At 45.3% G+C, this 19,687-nt stretch overlaps 1 protein-coding gene across 7 annotated transcripts in view; it reads right to left on the bottom strand.

The window, feature by feature from the left end:
• TSPAN18 (tetraspanin 18) overlaps positions 1 to 19,687 on the bottom strand; it is a 207,477-nt gene that overhangs the window by 20,121 nt on the left and 167,669 nt on the right. For 6 of the 7 annotated variants that reach the window (XM_090032985.1, XM_090032982.1, XM_090032988.1 and 3 more), the window contains 3 exons: positions 15,060 to 15,149; positions 5,112 to 5,203; positions 4,076 to 4,270 (listed from right to left, as the gene is read on the bottom strand). In XM_090032985.1, coding sequence (XP_089889111.1) covers positions 4,076 to 4,270; positions 5,112 to 5,174 — 258 coding nt within the window. In that variant the 5' untranslated portion in view covers positions 5,175 to 5,203; positions 15,060 to 15,149. The remainder of the gene's footprint in view (positions 1 to 4,075; positions 4,271 to 5,111; positions 5,204 to 15,059; positions 15,150 to 19,687) is intronic. The other variant, XM_090032987.1, reaches the window with a different exon arrangement.

Raw genomic sequence — 19,687 nt, 5'->3', positions numbered from 1 at the left:
TAGGGAGGTCTGCCTGCATGGTGCCAGGCTTTTCCCCACTGGCTGATCAAGGGGTGGGAGTGTTGTCAGGCCCCTGCCAGCACTCTGAGACAAGGTGGGGTGTGTGCAGTGCATGCATCTGTTGATGATACGGAGCTTTTCAATCTCCCTCTCTGCTTCTTTATGCTTTCTGCAGCAAACTGACAGGAAGCAAGCCAGCAGGGGACTGATAACAGTGCTCATCACCTCATCAGCAAAACAATAGGCTCTCTCCATTACTTCAAACTCTTCTTAAACAGCTTACGGGCTGACCTGTTGATTAGCTCCTAATAGCCTTAGGTGGTCACTGTGCTGTCTCCGTGTCACAGTGAAACCTGAGAGAAACACAAGCAGAGACATCTCTCAGCATTAGCTAGTAGGGCTATGTGAAGCTTTGGGTGCTGATCTGATTCAGAGGAGAACTGGCCTGACTTGATTTGGAGGAGATTCAGAAAAGATTTGGAAAGCTTCAGCGATTCGGGCAGTCCCTGCTCGCTGCTGTACGGAGCTGGACCTGTAAGTAGGAAGTAGGTTGGCGGGAGGGGCCTGGAGAAGGGGGGAGGGGACCATGGGGACCCCCACCAGGCTCCATCCCCTGCCTGCTCCCCTAGCCCCGCTGAGCTTCTCCCAGCCCCACTGATAGCTACCCTGCCTGGCCCCAGCTCCCGGCTCTTTAAAAAAAAATAAATAAAAAGCCCCACTCACTGGCTGCTGTTGAGGCTTCTGGGGGCTTGTGACAGAGCCCCTCACGCACTGCAGGGCAGTGGGGATTGCCCCCCACACCTGCCCTCTGCCTCTCAGCAGCCAGCGAGTGCGGGGCTTTTTTTTTTTTTAATAGAGCTGGGAGGCTGGGGCAGGGCAGGGAAGCCACTGACAGGGCTGGGACAGCAGGTGGGGGATGGGGCCTGTTTGATTCAGAGATTCAGCTGATTCAGAAGTGGCCAAATCTCTGAATCAGATTTAGCTGCGTCGATTTATTCAAATCACTGAATCAAATCACTGTCCCCCAAATCAGCCAAATCCAAACCTGAAGGGAATACTACCCGCTTCGCACAGGCCTACTAGCTAGCATACCATGTGCCTAGGGTCTGTGGGGCTGGGGTCCGTGGTGCGGGATATGGGAAGGAGGGATCCCTGCTTGGCGAGGCAGGGGTAGGACAGGAGGAAGCCACGTAGACCCTGCTGTGTCTGCAGTCTCTACCAGAGCTCCAACCAGGGAGCAGAAAGGAGGGGCCAGCTCTGCCATGGAGCAGAGAGCCCCACCCAGCCCACAGAGCATGCTGGGATGCTGGGGGTGCCCGGTTTATCTTAAACCAGCAAGGGGTCTGGGACACTTATTGCATAAACTGGTTTGAGCCAAATCATTTAAGTTCGATACTACATTCAACCAGGTTTATCTCAAACTGGTTTCAGCCATTTTGAAACTGGTTTATGTGCACTGAACATCTGTTCTGTTTAAACCAGTTTCTGATCACTTAAACCAGCATATGTGTAATGGCTGTCCCTAGCCTATACGTTTAGTTAGTGTGGCTTGCAACACAGCACACGTGTTTCCACACAGACATCAACTCAGACACACACACCTCTGTTTCCTTGCCATGCCATTAAGTATGGGTTGCCATGTTCTTACCAAGCTCATTTTGCTGCCGAAATTTTCCTAAATGACCACGAACCCCAGGGAAATGCACAGGAGTGCGTGTGTGGATGTGCTTATAAAGGGCAATATTCAGCCATGAGGTTATGTGGAGTAACGTAAGGACTGAACGCAGCTCAGAACTTTCCGGAATCCAACCTACCTGTCTAGCACACACATCTGCATGCAGTCTGCAGAGTCCTGAATGAGAAATACTTTTACTGTTCACTGTTCACATGGAGAGGGTCCAGAGGAGGGCCACTTGTATGATCAGGAGACAACAGGGTAGGCCCTATAAGGACAGGCTAAGGGACCTGAACCTGTTCAGCCTCCACAAGAGAAGGCTGAGGGGGGATCTTGTGGCCTGTTATAAACTAGTCAGGGGGGATCAGCAGGCATTGGGGAAGTCACTGTTTCCCCGAGCACCGCCAGGAGTGACCAGGAATAACGGTCACAAGCTGGCAGAGGGTAGATTTAGGTTAGATATCAGGAGGTGCTACTTCACAGTCAGGGTGGCTAGGGTCTGGAACCAGCTTCCAAGAGAAGTGGTGCAGGCTCCTACCCTGGGGGTGTTTAAGAGGAAGTTAGATGAACATATTGCTGGGGTCATTTGACCCCAGTACTCTTTCCTGCCATGGCAGGGGGTCGGACTAGATGATCTGCTCAGGTCCCTTCCGACCCTACAAACTATGAAACTATGTGAATACATGTCTACAGACTACTCTTTATATGTATGTGACTTTGGACTTCTAAACTTTACTAGAACTTATTGAGCTTGGTTCTCCACTGGATTACATCACGTTTACTTGTGAAGTGTCCTGTGATGAGTCAAGGGAGGATCAATGCATACCCCCAGCAGGGTAGCATATGTCATAGCATCAAAGGAGATGTTATAACACACTGAATTCAGATGGGTAAGGAAAGGAAAGGAGAATTCAGTTCAGTGAAGCCTGCCAGATCTCCAGGGATATTGTCAAATTCTCTTTCGGACAGCTGAAGGTTCATGTTCCCTGTTAGAGACAAGCATCTATGTTTCACTGTGAAGCAGCCACTGCTCTTGCTTCTGCAGGGCTCTGTATGCAAGATACAATTACAAAGCACACTGAAAGATCGAGATTTAGAAAAACACGCAGCGAACTCTGAGGGAGAAACAGAAGGTCACACTTGATAAAAACAAGAAACAAATAACTGAGCTCTGTGTTCAGTCACGTAATTGGGAATGATTTCCTGTAACAGATAATGGCTGGAAACCCTGCAGGATCAGATCTAGTCACAAAGATCAAAAATGGTTATTTTAGTGGTTAGGGCTTGATAAATAGTACATGATGCTCTCATAGGATTTAGGTGTAACCCTGTAATTCAAGGAAAAACTGGTCAATAAAACTAATAAATATGGTACATCTTAGGAGCTGAGAAGAATGTATATTGAAGTGACCACCCATCTACAGATGGAATGGGAAGGTCACCATGCAATTGCCGAGAGGGGCATTTATACCAATGGGGGTGGGGATCTGATATACAAATACTCTGTTTTACTTGTTCTCTTTGCGATGTCCCACTCAGAAATTTTTTCATAAGCAGAACAGGGGGGATAAGTAATTTTTTTTTCAGTTTGCTGGCCCAACTGAAAATATATTTATTTTTGGTCAATCTGGAAAGTTTCTCTTAGCATTAAATGAAATCTTTTGCTTTCAGGCTACTCAATCCTCCTTTTTATGCCCTGTCCTTAAAATATTAGGCCAATTTCAAAATGAGAATGTTTTAGGGTGAAAAGTTAAAACAGTTTAAGCAAAATGAAGCATTTAGATCTTTTCCCAAAATATTTCCAACTTTTTTCAGCCAAAGCTATTTTTCAAGTTCTACCTATTTTTGCAAGATAGATTTTTTTTACTGAATTTAATATTCAGTGGAAACAGATTACAACTCAGTTCCTGATTTCCCTGAAACCTTCCCCTATTTCTGCTTTTTTATCTCCAAGTCCCAAGTAAGAAAAATATCAGAATCCTAACTTAAAAGGGCTAGACAGTAATCATCATTATCACCACCAGTACCACCAATCATCCAGCTGCATGTGTTTATATGCTGTAACAGTTGGACTTGTATAAGCTTACATGTCCATGTATAGATACAACTGCTTTCTGATGGATGGAAATCATCATTGTTCAAATGTGTATCATGAGCCCCATACTGCTGAAAGCTGATAAAAATTCTCTTCTAGCTCAAGAACTAGTGGTTGGTGCCTTGAGAAGATCTAATTTTTGTCTCCACCATCTATCTGCCTGTTTTACTGTATAAGATAGTGCTTTAAGAAGAAAAAAAGAGTCATCTGTATAAAATGTTACACAGTCACCCTTCCTGGCACTACACAATCACTCATGTACTTAGAAGGAACCAAAGTCCAAGACAAAATGCAACAATACTTACAAAGAGCAGGAGGCACTTGTTCTCACGGATGGCCCCACAGCAGCCAAGAAAGCCCAGCAGGAAGAGCATCGCTCCCATTGCTAGCATGATGTATGCTCCCGTGAAGAGCAGAGGGTTGGCAGCCACGATCTCTCGAAATCCTGTTGGATCCACAATAACCCAGATCCCAACTCCTAGAAGGCAGGCTCCTCCCAGCTACCACAAAGGAGGAGAGAACAGGAGATGAAAGAGTTAAAAAAACCTGATGTCAAAGGGGATTTGTCAGATGATTCTGATCCAAGAAGTCCCTTTGGTCTGCACTTGCTGCTTCATGGCAAATGCTCTCTGCAAAGCAGGCAACTCTGTTCACTAATTGTGCAGTTCCAACAGCTTTCTCCCCTTGTTTTTTTATTATTAGGAACATTTATAACAAAAGCCATGTTTTGTTTCTTAACTCTTCACCTGTTCCAACTGTTTATTCCTTCCCTAATGCTGTAAGACCATGTCCTCAGCCCTGTGTGCTGCCTGAGTCACTAGAGCTGCTCGAGACAGTCCAGTTGAGGGAGGTAAAGGAATCTTCCCCCTATAGCCCCTGTGCTGCTCCTATGGGGGAAACAACAGCCTGTGGTTTCACCTGCCCCACCCTGCCCCACCTTTCAAAAGACCCCGTCAAACTGATCCTGCAGAGAAGAGCCACATTTATTAGACATATCATAACAGGGGAGACAAGAGTAGAAACTTGCTTCTTAAACAATACAAGGCTGGCCTCTTTCGCTTCCCACAGTAGTAACCTGCTCTGCAGGCTTCGTTTGCTGAAGGAAACATCACTCAGAATGACAGCAAGCACCACGCTGCCTTGTTGAATGCTTCAGCACCTTTGGACCAAAGGCGCTGGGCACATTCAGTCACTGTAGTGATGAAGCTGAAGGGATCCTCTGCATCATGGGAACTTTACCAGAGCATATCAGGGCCTGTCAGTGCATCAAGTGGGAGTGCGAGGGAGCAGGAGACTGATAGAGAACAAAAGAGAGAGAACGAGAGGGTTCCAAATACTTACAAATATGAAGAAATTGAAAAGAAACATCAGATACTTCATGCAGCTCAGACAATCCCCCTCCATGGTCTCCAGGCTGTTTGACTCAATTATTTCTGCAAAACACGAATGCTTCCTTAGTACATTTGCTGTTTCCAGTGTGGCACAGGCCTATGTCCCATCATATGCCCCATAGACATGTGGAATTCACTACACTGATGGGTTTGTTTCTTACCTGAACTTAGTAACATAACATAGGCTAATAGACGGTAATAATCACTGCTAATTCCCACTGTGTTTGTCCTGTGTGGATCAGGATAGAGGGTGGAAGGTGAAGCTGTAGAAGACTGAAGCACCCACTTTGCTCATAAGCCTGGACACCCCAAATCATTGTTGTGCAGACAAATCTTCAGTTTTTTCCCCCCACTGATACAAGGGGCACTGGGCAGATGTGACTACCCAAAGTAAGAATCATGTACTACTGGGCAAATCCTGCGACAGCCGTGGGCAGGAGTGCAGTACCATAGCTCCACTGCACTGTAAGGAGTGCAGTCAGGTGGAGTAGATGGGATCTGGTGCCATGTCAAAGGGTTTTCAATGGCTGAATACTGTGGAGCCCAGTCTGTATTAGGCTTCTCCCACAGAGGAGGAGCAACAAGGACAGGGATAGGTTCAGGGTAGGTTTTAGACCCTGAGAGCAGATGTGGGTGGGTGGCTGTGGGATAAATCTTCAGCTAAAATAAACGTATACAGCATCACTAAAATCTTGGTGCCTTAGAGCTGCTGTAGGCAGAGACCCTGGATAAACCATGCCAGGATTTGTCCCCGAGAGAAAATGTAAAGGAACCTGAATTGGCTCAGTGACTTAACATGGCTGAATTAGATGGCAAGCCCCTTAGATTGAATTCTTAGACCTGAGACCCTGCTCCTGCCTTTGTTTGAGATAATTTGCATTATCACAGAGCCCTCACCACATAAGAAATTCCTGCCCAGAAAAGCATTCCATCTTTTTACTCTTCTGTGAACTATGAAACATCACAACCAGAAGGAAACATAACTCTACATCCTGCTTCCCATCAAACAACTTCGAGGTAAACAGACTATTCCAACTTTTCTCTGAGCCTAACCTGCATAAAATGAATGAATCTTTCAAACAGGAGATTTTACCACACCTTCAACTCTCCTATGAAATATGAACTTTCATTTCTACCTAGGAGAACTTTTACAATCTTTTTTCTTATGCCTGAAGGGTTTTTATGCCCGACAGCTTGCAAATAGCAATTTTTTTTGCAAAAATCTAGTTGGTCTAATAAAAGGTATCACCTCTACCATGACTTCTGATTCCTTTTGCCTCTAGACCAGGGGTTTTCAAGCTTTTGTAACAAGTGTACCCCTTCTGTCTTAAAGTTTCATCTCATATAACCCTTTACATTAAAATGATGTAGGGGCATAAGCACACATGTGCATGCATGTGGACACCCCCGCAGCAGTGGGGGGGTGGGGGGGGGTCAGATATAGGCCCCCACAGTGAGGGAGGGAGGGAGTGGGGCACAGACAGGAGCAGGGGCTGGGGTGAATGGGGCCCCAGCCAGGCTGGGTCGTGGGACAATCAGAGCCCGGGCAGCTTGTCCAGGGGTGGAGTGGGCTCCTGCTAGTGTGCATACCCCAGCAGAGGCCCGGGGGTGAATGTGCCCTCCGATCTATGCATGGGGTGGAGGTGGCTGCTGCTGCAAGCTGGGCTTTGTACACCGCTGCAGCTGCTCTGGTGTGACTCCACATGCATCCTGCTGCTGGGTGGGCAGGGGGCATGGCGCAGCCCGGCGGCTGCAGGCACATGGTGTTGCATCATTCCCAGGGCAGCTGCAGCAGTGTGCAAAGCCCAGCACACAGCAGCAGGGGGAGCACAGCAGCCTCCACTCCACGCATGTATCGGGGGAGGGGCACATGGCCCCTGGGCCTCCACTAGTGTCCCTCCCATCTGTACCCCTTACAACCTTTTTAAGTACCCCTAGGGGTACGTGTACCCCCGGTTGACAACCACTGCTCTAGACCAATGCAGCTACAACCTTGATACCTGAGCTCCTTAGATCAGCATTTATGACACTGAAAGCACCAAGGAAACATCTGTCAGAGCTCTTTTGATGTAAGCGATTTTAGAAAAAGAGAGACCAGGCTCTGCCCCGTCTAATAAGTGACTGTGTATCCTCATAGGAAGAGACCTCAGCCATCACATCAATACCACAGAACAATAACAATAACCAAACTCCTACTGAGGCCAAAGCTGTTTAAGTTTCTGCAGCTCGCACAGGTGAATATACACACAGGCGTGCATACAATTTTGCTTTGCTCCCCGGAGAACGCTCCTGGCTGGAATGAAGCCCGTATGCTCTTTACCCCTCCTCTTCCCCAAATAAAGCTGCATCCAATTACATGCTGAGTTAGAAAAATACATTGATCCTGCTGAAAGAAAGAAGTTGCAAATTATTCAAGGTTTTGAGGAACATTTTTCACAGGCCTGGCAATAAATCCTTCCCTTTCACTCCCTCATTGTTTTTACTAATCCACAAAACTTGGTGCTGCTGTACAGCTTTGCCATGGTCCTTCCTTCTGTGACCATGGTAACTGATCTGCTTTAGCAAAGCTGCTCCGAGAAACCCTTGGCAGACAGCTCTCCCAGCAAGGAGCTGCCGCAGGTAAACAGCAGCATTCACACAGTGTTTTTGTTTGCTGTGCAGCCTTTGACTCATTTGAAAATTAAATCAGTCCCTTCCTCTCTGTAGGCGCAGAACCAGAACTTCTGAATTGGAGAGGTGTTCACGTGGGCAAATGTTCATGCCTGAGAAACACATGCAGGTGCACATTCAGTATTTTTTTTCCTATGTTGAGAGCAGGGTGGCAGAATGCCACTATAATGGCTCTGCAATGCCTGGGATATTCCTTTCCCCTAAGGAGATCCTTAGAAGACCAGGCGAGCCAATTTTATAGTGTTCCCTACACCCAGAGTATGCGACAGGAGGGGACAGACATATCTGTCTTGGGGGATCATTTGATCCCCACTCCATGGGTGACTGGTGCCACCTTAGTTGGGGGGGAAGGGGAACGTGGCCCCGCAGCGACCAGTCAGCAACAAGGGGGGGGGGGATAGCCAATCCTACCAACTGGGGGAGGGCCCTCCTGCAGCTGATGGCGAGACGGCCGATTGCTGCGGCTACTTCTGGGAGTGCCACAGTGCTCCACTCCCTGACCAGCGCTTGCAGGGGGGCACCGGTGCTCCTGCCTGCCCCCAGCCCATCGCCTAAGCAGTGAGCACAGCCAGCCAGGGGGGAGCACTGACACTCTCAGGGGGTGCATGTGTACCTCTGTGCACCCTCTATGCATCAACACTGGAGGTCTCAGAGAGGAGGTTCAAGACTCTTGAGGGGACACCAGGGTGGAAACAGTTCATAGTGACGTGTAGGAAGGATGGAAGCTAAGGAAATTCTTATATTCTTAGGAGGGAAGGTGAACTTCCACATCCCTTAAATCACATGGTCCTGATTTGAGTGCCAAGGGCCATATAAGAGGGATGTAGTACCCAATTACAAGATATTATTCCTTCAGCAGCCCCCAGAATAAGTGATGCCTTAAAAGACAGGTCAGAACAAAGCCATGGCACAAGTTATGGTGGCACATCCCCACATCATCCACATCCTGAAGGCCATCAGAGAATTCTGTAATAGCCTGCAAGTTTGGATGCTTAACCAGATGTATCTGTAGCACAATGATCTTAAGGGGAGAAAAAAGGGAGATAAGGGCAACTAAGCCTAGCCATACCATATTCCTTTGCTTTGCCCACGTCAGTGCCACAGAAGCATCCACAAGATAAATATGGGCATCCACAAGATGAATATGGGCTGCCCACCAAAAAATAGAAACAGGAGCCAAGGCTTCCTGTTTCAGTTCTAACAACAATCTACTATGTACACTTGGATTAGCTACTACAACTCCTGGGCTCACATTTCTCATCTACATGTATCTGCTACTTCTGAAGACTGGACTTCATTGGAGTGATCACAACGTACACCAATTGAGGATCTGGCATAATTTCCTTTTGAAACCTAAACTAAAACGTCTATAACCTACACCCACCCTGTATGTCCATTAAAAACATTTTCTTGCTATGAACACACCTGGCTGAATTCATCTGACGAGTTCTCAAGATTTGAATACATCACTGTGAAGGCTGGCTGCACTATGAGATCAGATTTGGGGTTGCCTAGAGAAGCAAAAATGTTCAGTGACTGAGCTCTGATAGGTATATATTTTTCATTTTCCCTAGGACAGCAAGGCCCCTAAGAGGTGGTGCCAACTCTGGGCTCTAAACTAACTTCTGGAAGTTCTCAGATCTACCACACTTTGTAGAACACAAAATTAGAAGCAAAACTAAGCCAACTCTGCATCACTGCAAGATGGGAACAAAAACTGCATGATTTAAAAATGTAAAGAGTCTTTCAACTCGTAATGTTCAGATGTATGTGAGTCAGAGGCAATAGTGCAAGGTCTCTGATGGTGCAGTCAAGAATAGAGTACATCAGAGACTATCTGTCAGAACAGATCAAAGCAATCATTCAGCACCCCCAACCCATCAAATGGATTTGAAAATGTGTCAGCTCTGGGTTAAGGTTGGCATCCGAAAAACAATCAGGTTACAGGGACCCTAGAACTGTAACACAATGAGACCTTTTAAAACTCTGTAATAGAAGGACAAAATTTGGAAACAGATACAAATACAGCTCACCATTAAAAACACCACACCACGTTCACTAGAATACATTCATTAGATACAAGTCAGTAATGAATCTGGCTTTATCAGCCATTAAAGCTGTATTTATGACAGTCTGGTTAAAGCTTTCATGGAGCAAAACCCAGGACGGAGTCCTAGGTACTCCACAGATCTCTAGAACCGAAAGCCGTTCACACCACTTCTGGTTCTGGTTAGTTTAGCCATCACAATGCAGCATTTTCCACAGCTACCCACCGAACCAGAAAGAGCGTAGCTGCAGTCATGTGACCACGGCCAAGCTAATTAGCCCTGCCTCTCAGCAAAGCAAATTAATTTAGCCTCATTCATGCGATACTGAGAGGCGGTGATAATTTGCTGGTCTGGATACCGTGTTGTGTGAACGTGACTATATTGCTTCTGGTTCAGGAGGTGGCAGCAGCCTCTCAAATCGAGAAACAGGATTGCTCAGGGGTTCATAGTCTTTTCTGATTCAAGGTACCCCACACTAGACAAAAGGCAGCCCTGGAAAATGCCAGATCATAATTTTCAGTCATTTTTTTACTACAGAAAAATACTAAAGTAATTCTTCTGATTCAGGGAACTCAGAAAGACCATAACAGGTCAGAATGTTTTTAAAACCATGGATCCATATTTGATAGCTCTGGCTTTATCTTGTGCATGTTTGCCCAGCTAACAGTGCTAACACCGTGTGGCACCCTATGGCTCCCTTGAAAGGACCTCAAGGCACCCCAGAGTGCCACAGCTCCCTGGTTGAGAGCCACACAAGTAGCTGCATTCTCAGTGGCAGGCAGGCACTGCTGTGCTGCCTCCTCTCAGGAGACACAGCACAACCAGGGGTGGGTTTACCACTTGGGGAACCCAGACAGGGGTTCTTACTCTTTCTTACACAATATTACCAAGAAAAGCTTTGAAATCAAGGCCAGGTACAGGCATTACATTCTTACCAGTAAAAGTGATCGGAAACCAGTCTATACCCATAAGAGAAAATAAGTTTTGCACATGTAGACAGTTTAAAAGTGGTGGAACCCAGTCTAAGATTCCCTTCCCCCCAAAAAAGGGTGAATGTGTATTCTGTTCGCTATCAAGATAAAATACGATTCTACCTCAGACTTTTAGATTGATTCTGCCTTGGACTTTTTGAATATCTGTACCTAGTCCAAGAGCTGCTAGCTAGTTTCACGGCTGCTAATGCAAAGGGGACACTTGCAATTGCAAGTCTGAACTGTCCTAAGGTCAGTCCTGAGCAGAAAAATGTTTGACACTGACCTTAGACCAAAATAGAACAAAAGGACCATTGTAGAGAGTCCTTAGGGATTCTAGGACACAACCCTGAAATTTGGAGCTGTTCTGGAAAATATGGACTGGCTAGTCACATTATAAGGTGCCCAAACATGTCAGTGTGTACAACCATCCATTTTTATCCAAGGTTACAACGTTGTGATTTCTGCAGTACTGGGCTGTACTTTCATTAGAAAATAACTGGAAGGTGTCAAATCATGCCACGTGGTGACTGCTGTCTTTTTCATGTTAACTACCAGATATTGACTGAAGCTGAGCTTTTGAGTAGAAAAGACTTTCAGTAACCATACACATAAAACCATGATTATGTGCACAGTCATCCAAATGAGATCCTCATCATGTGTTTTACTGTACGCTTTAGAAAAGTCTCATTCCCTTAATTCAGTAAACATTCAGATGTACATATACATATGCACATATATATATATACAGAACATACAGAGCCAGAAGAAAAGCAAGGGCAACATTGGACCTCTGCTAAACCAGGTGGGACAACTGACACCCAGGAAAAAGCCAACCTAATAAATGGGTACTTTGTGTCAGTCTTTCATCAGTCCCATGGAACACCCATGCCCGCTATGGGACAGGGAGGTCCAGGTGAGGGAGATCCTCTGCCCTCCATTAATGCTGACCTTGTGAAGGAACACCTTGAGAGGCTGGATACCTTCAAGTCAGCCAGCCCTGACAATCTACACCCCAGGGTACTCAAGGAGCTGGTAAGCATCATAACCCAGCCCCTGGCACAGATCTTTGACAACTCCTGGTGCTCTGGTGAAGTGCCCGAAGACTGGAAGAAGGCCAATGTGGTGCCTAGCTTCAAGAAAGGGAGGAAAGTGGATCCGGCAAACTATAGCCCATCAGCCTGACCTCTATCCCTGGAAAGGTTTTAGAAACATTTATTAAAGAGGCCATCCTTAATGGACTGGTCGATGCCAACATCCTGAGGGATAGCCAGCATGGGTTTGTTGCAGGTAGGTCTTGCTTGACCAATCTCATTTCCTTCTACAACCAAGTGACCTATCACCTGGGCAAGGGAGAAGAGATTGATATCAAAAAAGCCTTCGATCTGGTATCCCATGATCACCTCTTGGCGAAACTGGCCAACGTGGCTTTGCGTCTACCATGATCCGCTGGCTGGGGAACTGTGGTTGGACCCAGAGGGTGGTAATTGATAGAAGTCAATCATCATGGTGCCCTGTGACCAGTGGTGTCCCCCAAGGCTCTGTCCTTGGACCCATACTGTTCAACATCTTCATTAATGATGTGGACATTGGAGTCAGAACTGGACTGGCCAAATTTGCTGATGACACCAAACTTTGAGGAAAAACATCTGCACCAGAAGACATGAGCCTTCAATGTGATGCTGAGGCTAGTAAAAGCAACCAAAATGCTGGCTTGCATCCATAGATGCTTCTCAAGCAAATCCCGGGATGTCATTCCCACCATGTACTCTGCCTTCGTGAGGCTACAGCTGGAGTACTGCGTCCAGTTTTGGGCCCCACAATTCAAAAAGGATGTGGAGAAGCTTGAGAGAGTCCAGAGGAGAGCCACGCGCATGATCAGAGGTCAGGAAAACAGACCTTATGACAACAGGCTGAGAGCCACGGGACTCTTTAGCCTGGAAAAGTGCAGGCTCAGGGGTGATCTGATGGCCACCTATAAGTTTATCGGGGTGACCACCAGGATCTGGGGTAATGTGTGTTCACCAGAGTGCCCCAAGGGGTGACGAGGTTGAACAGTCATAAACTACTTTGAGACCATTTCAGGCTGGACAAAAGGAAGTTCTTCACTGTCTGAGCCCCTAAGGTCTGGAACAGCCTGCCATCAGAGGTGGTTCAAGCACCTACATTGAACACCTTCAAGAGCAAATTGGATGCTTATCTTGCTGGGGTCCTATGACCCCAGCTGACTTCCTGCCCTTTGGGCAGGGGGCTGGACTCAATGATCTTCTGAGGTCCCTTCCAGCCCTAATGTCTATGAAATCTATGAAACACTTATTGTTATGTGACCCTTGATGCAAGTAGTAGACATAGCTGCAAAAGTCAATGGCTAAGGAACACTTTATTTTGTCCAGTCTCTAGCTCTTCCATTTGCATGACATCTTTGTATTTGTTCAAAATGTGGCTTCAAGAGTTAACAGCATTTTACTTGTGCATTTGTATTGCTTTTTCTCTTTCTCCTACTATGAATTTCATTTTGGTGGTAAAGCTGAAACAGCAACAGAGCAGCCAGGAAATATGCCCCAGATGTTGTAATAAGCTTGGAACAAATTACAGTGTTTCAAATGCAATGCAATTTTTTTTTGTCTTTCCTCCAAACCTAATTTATTTCCCTCTGTCCGATCCTACATCTCAGCCTCTCTCCCCCTGACATTTCTTCTTGGATGTTTTTGCTGTCACTTTAAACATAGCATGGACAAAAGCCACCTTATCTTTTCCTAGAAAATTACCCTCTACACTCCTATTTGCTGTCACTGTCACCATCTTCCCTGTTATTTCAAGTCTGTAGCCTGGGGGTTCAGCTTTGACTGCTCCTTCTCCTTTGCCCTGAATATCCAGGGTGTACCTAAATCCTCTCACTGCTACTTTCTGTACATCTCTCAGATTTGCCAGCCAGTCAGAACTCTCATCCATGCCTTCTCATCTTGTTTTGATTACTGTAACCTATGGATTGTCCCCTCCAGCCCTTTTAAAATGCAAGCACATAAATCACTTTTCTGCATTGCTTTGACTACATCATCTTCATCGTTCACTCCTCCACTGGCTCCTCCTGTGTCGCTGCAACAAATTCAGGTGCCATGTGCTCACCTTGAGGCCCTTCAGGACTCCATTCCTGTCTGCTTCTCCATTCACATCCCTTTACATATTGCCTTCTGCCTCATTGCCCTTTGCCAGCTTCTCATACAAAAATATCTCACACATGAAACACCCACCCTGAACTGACCCTTAAAGTCACACCTGCTCTCCCTTCAGAGCCCTCTTAAGACTCACTTCTGCTGCACCCCCTATAAAAATGAGCTTATTACTGATGGGTTATAGGGGGGTGAAGGTAGCTCACATTGATTTTATGTATTTATGCCAGATTTAAAAACTGTCTATGCATATACCTGAATGATATACAATCTATTCTAACACTCTGTCCCTCCCCATTCACTTGTTACTTCTCTGTAGGCTGTAAACTCACTGGGGAACATGAGTTCTCAGCTTCCAGAACACGTAACACAACAGTTTCCTGATCAGGGCATCTAGGCACTGTGTGGTAGTGTAAAGACAAAAAAGCAACAGCAGCGGCAAAGGAATGTAATGCTCTCCTGCAGTTCAGCTTTTAAAAGGTATCAGACATCCTGGAACAGGCTCTCTCCCAAGCCAGCATTTCAGTTTTCATGGGCAGACTCATTTCACTTGCCACTTAGAAATTCTTCCAGGCAGCTCTACATTAAGTGGGTTGTAAACAGAACCTAACACAACTAGAGGGTTGATATAATGTAACATAGCTCCGCCATGTTCTCTATCCCCAAAACAAGCCAGACACATCCCTTTTCTATAGGGTGCAAAGGAGTGGGAGGGGAAGACTTAAGACCTAGGGAGTGAACACAAAACACTGGCACCACCAGAGTGTTTCCCGTTCACAAATGAATCCTCTGTTATCCATCCACAGCCAGTTTCCAGGCTCTTTATTCCACCTTAATGGTATAAAGGGGGCTGGATCTGTTGAGAGAATCTTGCCTTATGACAGCTCCATCGCGCAAGAGAATACATCATAACCTGTTGGGGCCTTCTATGAAGCTCCTTGCCAAAGCAGATTGTGTGGAAGCATTTCTCTCGGTGGAAGGACAGAAAACACAGAGAAAGCCTCTGCTACAAAAAGAAGTAGTAATTTAAAAACATCACCTGTGCAGCTCTAGGGGCTTCAAGCTCAGTGTCTTTTCTGACCTCTAATGGTGTGTGTGTCCCATGTATCTTTTATTAGCCAAGCTTGTCCTACAAGAAAAAAAATATTAAATTGCTGCAGAAGTCAATAAAATTGACAATCGTGTTAAATAAACAATTTATTAAAACACACCATTCTGATTAATATACTTAGGCTAACTGCATTCTTAATTTGGTGCACATTAATACTAATGAAAAGCTTTTAACACCCAGTGAAGCATCGGATTCCTCAGAATCTGTTTGGCACCCTTTGGTGTGGTTGAAATGCCTGCATATGATCTGTCCATATGGTGCATATACACCTACCAGCACAACAGGACTGGATCTAACAACAGAGCTTTTAATATTTTACAGGATTTTTTGGGCAGAATTTAATCTGCTGTAGCTTTATAGTCTATTTGCTGGAAAAATGAAAGCGGCAGAAGAAAAAATGAAAAAAATATCTCTGTCTGTAATGCAGCCTAGTTAGTAGAGGGGTGCAGTGGAAAACCTGGATTTGCTCTCTGATTCTGCCAATGGCTTGTCATGTGAATTTGAACAAATCTGTGCCTCTTTGTGCCTCAGTTTTACCACCTGTGACAGGGATAATGACACTACCCTGAAGTGGAGTAAAGAGGCTGAATTGGTTATTGCTAAGGGCTTGGAGATCTTTGAATGAAAATTCCTATAACAGCAATGGTATGCAGACAGATAGACACAAGAACTGAGCAATAATTCATAATTTCTTCTTCTTCTTTCCACTTCAAATGATATTTAACAATTATCTCTTGGCCAGCAGGGATATGTTGAGAGTGCAGGTTAATAAACAAATCAAGCTTGTTTTACCATTATTTTACCTCTTCTTTGATTCATCTCTCCCCCAGACCATAATTATATTTTCTTGCATAAAACATATACCTTTCCCACCAAAAAACAGTTGGGGAAGACTGGGGTGAGCATTATATGTAAGAAATACTGATCCTGAAAATTTGGCAATGGGGGAGCAGTGGCAGCATTAATTTCTGTATCTCTGGGATCCATGGCAATTAGCAGTCACCACTCCTACACTGAGTCAAGCCATAGCTGAACCCAGCTCATGCCCCAGACTTAGATCAGGCCAACATGCAGGGTGTGGCTATGGCAAGACCCAGTACACTGAGTTGGACACAATATGTGCCCTTAGATCCAGTGCTGCAGATCAGGTTTGTGCACAGGGCCTGGCATGAGCCAGACAGGATGCACAGGGTTAGACCCAGCACGTGGCCCTAGACTCAGTGTAGGACCCAACTATGGCCAGACTCAGCCCAGGACCCCACACCAGCTGGATCAAGCTGCAGCCAGACCCCCTATGTGGCCCTGAAACTAGCGCAGAGTACTGACCCAACACATGGTCCAAGAACAGGTATGCTGGTTCAGTTATTTACCCATTCTAGAAGATAAAAAAAAACATTCTTCAAGTTGTCTATAAAAACTAGGTGGCATATTCTATTCAAGGGTGTGGTATAGATAAAAAAATGTATTATTTATACAACGACTAATGCAATTAGACTCCTGATACTCAGGCTGCAGACCAATAACGCCTGCCATTCAACAAATTAATAAAACAAAGTACTTTTAACCATTTTTATTCTGTGGCTTGATTCTAAACTCAAACTATGAGTAGACAGGTGAGTCATACAGGCCATTCCTGTTCCTAGACTGAATGAGAGTACAGTCACTTCCAGCATGAATAACTGTCTGAGCAAAGATTAAATGTTTTCCAGAAGTATTTGTGCACACAACTGTGGAGTTTGCCTCCTGGGACAATTTCTGTGAAGAAAAATCTAGCACTTATTGTTTGCAGAAAGGGGACACCAAAGGGACTCAATTTATTTGCCTGGACTGTGTCACCAGCACTCCCAAGAAAGGTCACTAATGAGCACACCTCACACACATGCTTGCTGCCACTCTCATATGCCAAACGTAGAAATGCAGTGGTGAAGCTGGCTTGGGGACACCACACCTGTCACTCATGCATGCCAGAGATAGACATCTCAAGACTGGCTTGGGATGCTCCTAGACTAGCTGCTCCATTCCTGAGTTTGGCACATGTGAGGGGGAAGTAAAAGAGTGTCCCACCCCGATAGCAAGGGGACACAGCACAAATAAACCCAACATGGCCAAAGCAAGTTCACATGAAACTTCTAATGAATACTTTTTTGCATTATTCTCCCCAACTGGAGTGCTCCCCCTCTCTGTTCCTCAGTGCCTCTTGCACACAGTCAGCATGCTTTGTCTTGTGAAATGACACCCTGACACCCTGTTCATTGCACAAAACTGAACAGAGTTATTAATCTGTTCCTTCCACCCTTGATGCTAAAAGTACAGTGGTAAGCTGCTGTTTGGCAGAGGGGATGGCTTTAACTTTTGGTTTAGAGACATTACTATGCTATGTAAACCTGTGATTAGGAAAATAATACGACTGATAGGATTCCTCTTCTCACAGTATGTGACTATAATTATATATCTACAGCCCTCAGAGGCTTGTGTGGGAAGGGAAATCTTATTTTTTTCCCTCTGAAGTCACAATATTTTAAAGGAATTACAGTCCTCCATGGAGGAAGAACTTAGATGTTTCAGTAGGTAGCAGCAGGTGTTGTGTCAGCAGAGATGACAGGCAGTATTAAATGCCAGATAAGAGCTATGCTCCATCTTTCCTCCATGGTCTGGAAGGGCATGAAGACTCTTTTAGCTAATAGCTATGATTTTGTCATTACGGAGAATTACAGAAAGTGCAAAACCACTATGTCTAATTTTGACTCGAACAGGCTGATGTCTTTAATTACAGTCTCTGTGGGAATGCAGGAGATGCCAGTTATGGCTGAAGCCAAGTTTTCTTGCTTGGCACAGCTGATCTGATCCCAAGGCCACATCTGCTTCAGCTTGGTGAGTACGTACACATTTGACATACTGTCCTATCATGTCATGCTGTCCCTCAGATTGCAGCATCATGTTTGAGCTGTTTACTAATCTTTATGCTTTGGGACCATCTCCCTGAAGACGTCTTTGATTAAGAAAATATGGCTAAATTCACAAGCCTTTCTACTTTTATGCACCTTAGTAAAAGAAGCAAAACAAAGAGAGAGGTCAAGGGGTGTGACTGGCTGCTCTGAGGAATGTGTAGTGTGTGAAACACAAAAAAGTTGTCAAGGCAACAAGAATGGAGAAAGGACTTCTATTTTGTGTATAAATCCAGACCTTCCTGCACACTTTCTAGAGCAGAGTAGAAGCTAGTGGTTTGGGTCTTGGATCCCATGGTCCTAGGGCATCCTTGTTGTTGCAGTTCATCAGTACCATTAGCTCCTGTCAGATGGAGGCATGCATGGAAACTGAGATGCACAAAGTCTACCCTCTCCTTCAAGGAATAAGCAGCAGCTGACAAACTGTGCCTGCTGATTTGTAAGGGGTCAGTATTTTTGTAGTGGAGAAGGGGGGACATGTTTTGATGGAACTGGGCCCAGAGTAACCTTAACCCCTCCGTAACAGTGCCAGACTGGAAGGTTTCAGAGAAAGGTAAAGCACATGGCATTCTGATGGACTTGGAGCTCTGCACGGGCCATCGACCACATGCATTATCCTGTAATGGGAGCTGCTGTATAAATAACTAATTGCACTGGAATTTTATAGTGCTTATATAGCAGAGTCATCACTGTGACATGACAACATTACTGCGTGTAAATCCAATTAGATTCCAAAGTGCACTGTGTAACTATAATCGGCCCCTATGGAGCAGCACTGAAAGGACTACACAAGGCCATGAAACTAGATACTAAATTACAGTCAATCTAGCCCCTCTTTAGTTGCATTAAAATGCTAATGTCACTGTAACATGGGCCCATTTACCAGGGACAACTGCTTTAGCATGTAATACCAAAGCACGCAAACTCACTACACAGTCTAATGGATTTAACTGCTCTGCACAGATGACTGTAAGGCTCCTAGGAACACACTGACACCTCTAAACATTAACTCAGCAGACTTTCTAAAATATTAATCAAGCACTGGATGATTTCAGTGAAACCAAGGTGTTGATGAAACTACCCTTAGAGTTTCCTTCCTATGTACAACACTCTGGGCAACCCCTCAACAGGTCTGGACTCCTCATGACACATAGCTTTCTACTTTTAAACAAGCCTACTTCCCATGAAAAAGTGGCCACATAGTACCCTGACCCAGACCCTCTATCCACAAGTGCACCATTACTGAAATGAAACTGTTAGGAACCGGGGAAAAGGAGAGAGCAGGCTGGATTGAAATGCTTGGGGCCAGACCCCAAAAAAGTATTTAGGAGTTTAAACTTTAGTTGAAATGAATGGGAATTCAGGTGTTGAATCTGCCCCTTAAACTTCTGTAATAAACAACAACAGTTCTGAAATATAAATAGTAATAGTTAGCACTTATGCTTTATATTTGTATGATAATACACCCCGACACACGTGCGCCGCTATGAAAACATGAACAAATCATTTAAGTTAGCACTTCTCATCAAGGGCTTCCTAACTCTGAGCAAAGTTAGTAAATAAAAATAATAAAATCGGGCCCTTGCATAACACTTTACATGCAGAGTTCAA

This window comes from Crocodylus siamensis, chromosome 2 (assembly GCF_052110815.1).
Source record: "Crocodylus siamensis isolate JL-2025a chromosome 2, ASM5211081v1, whole genome shotgun sequence".
In the NCBI taxonomy this organism is placed as follows: domain Eukaryota; kingdom Metazoa; phylum Chordata; order Crocodylia; family Crocodylidae; genus Crocodylus; species Crocodylus siamensis.
Note: the sequence above shows the minus strand (reverse complement) of the source record. Positions and strands in the feature narration are given on the sequence as shown.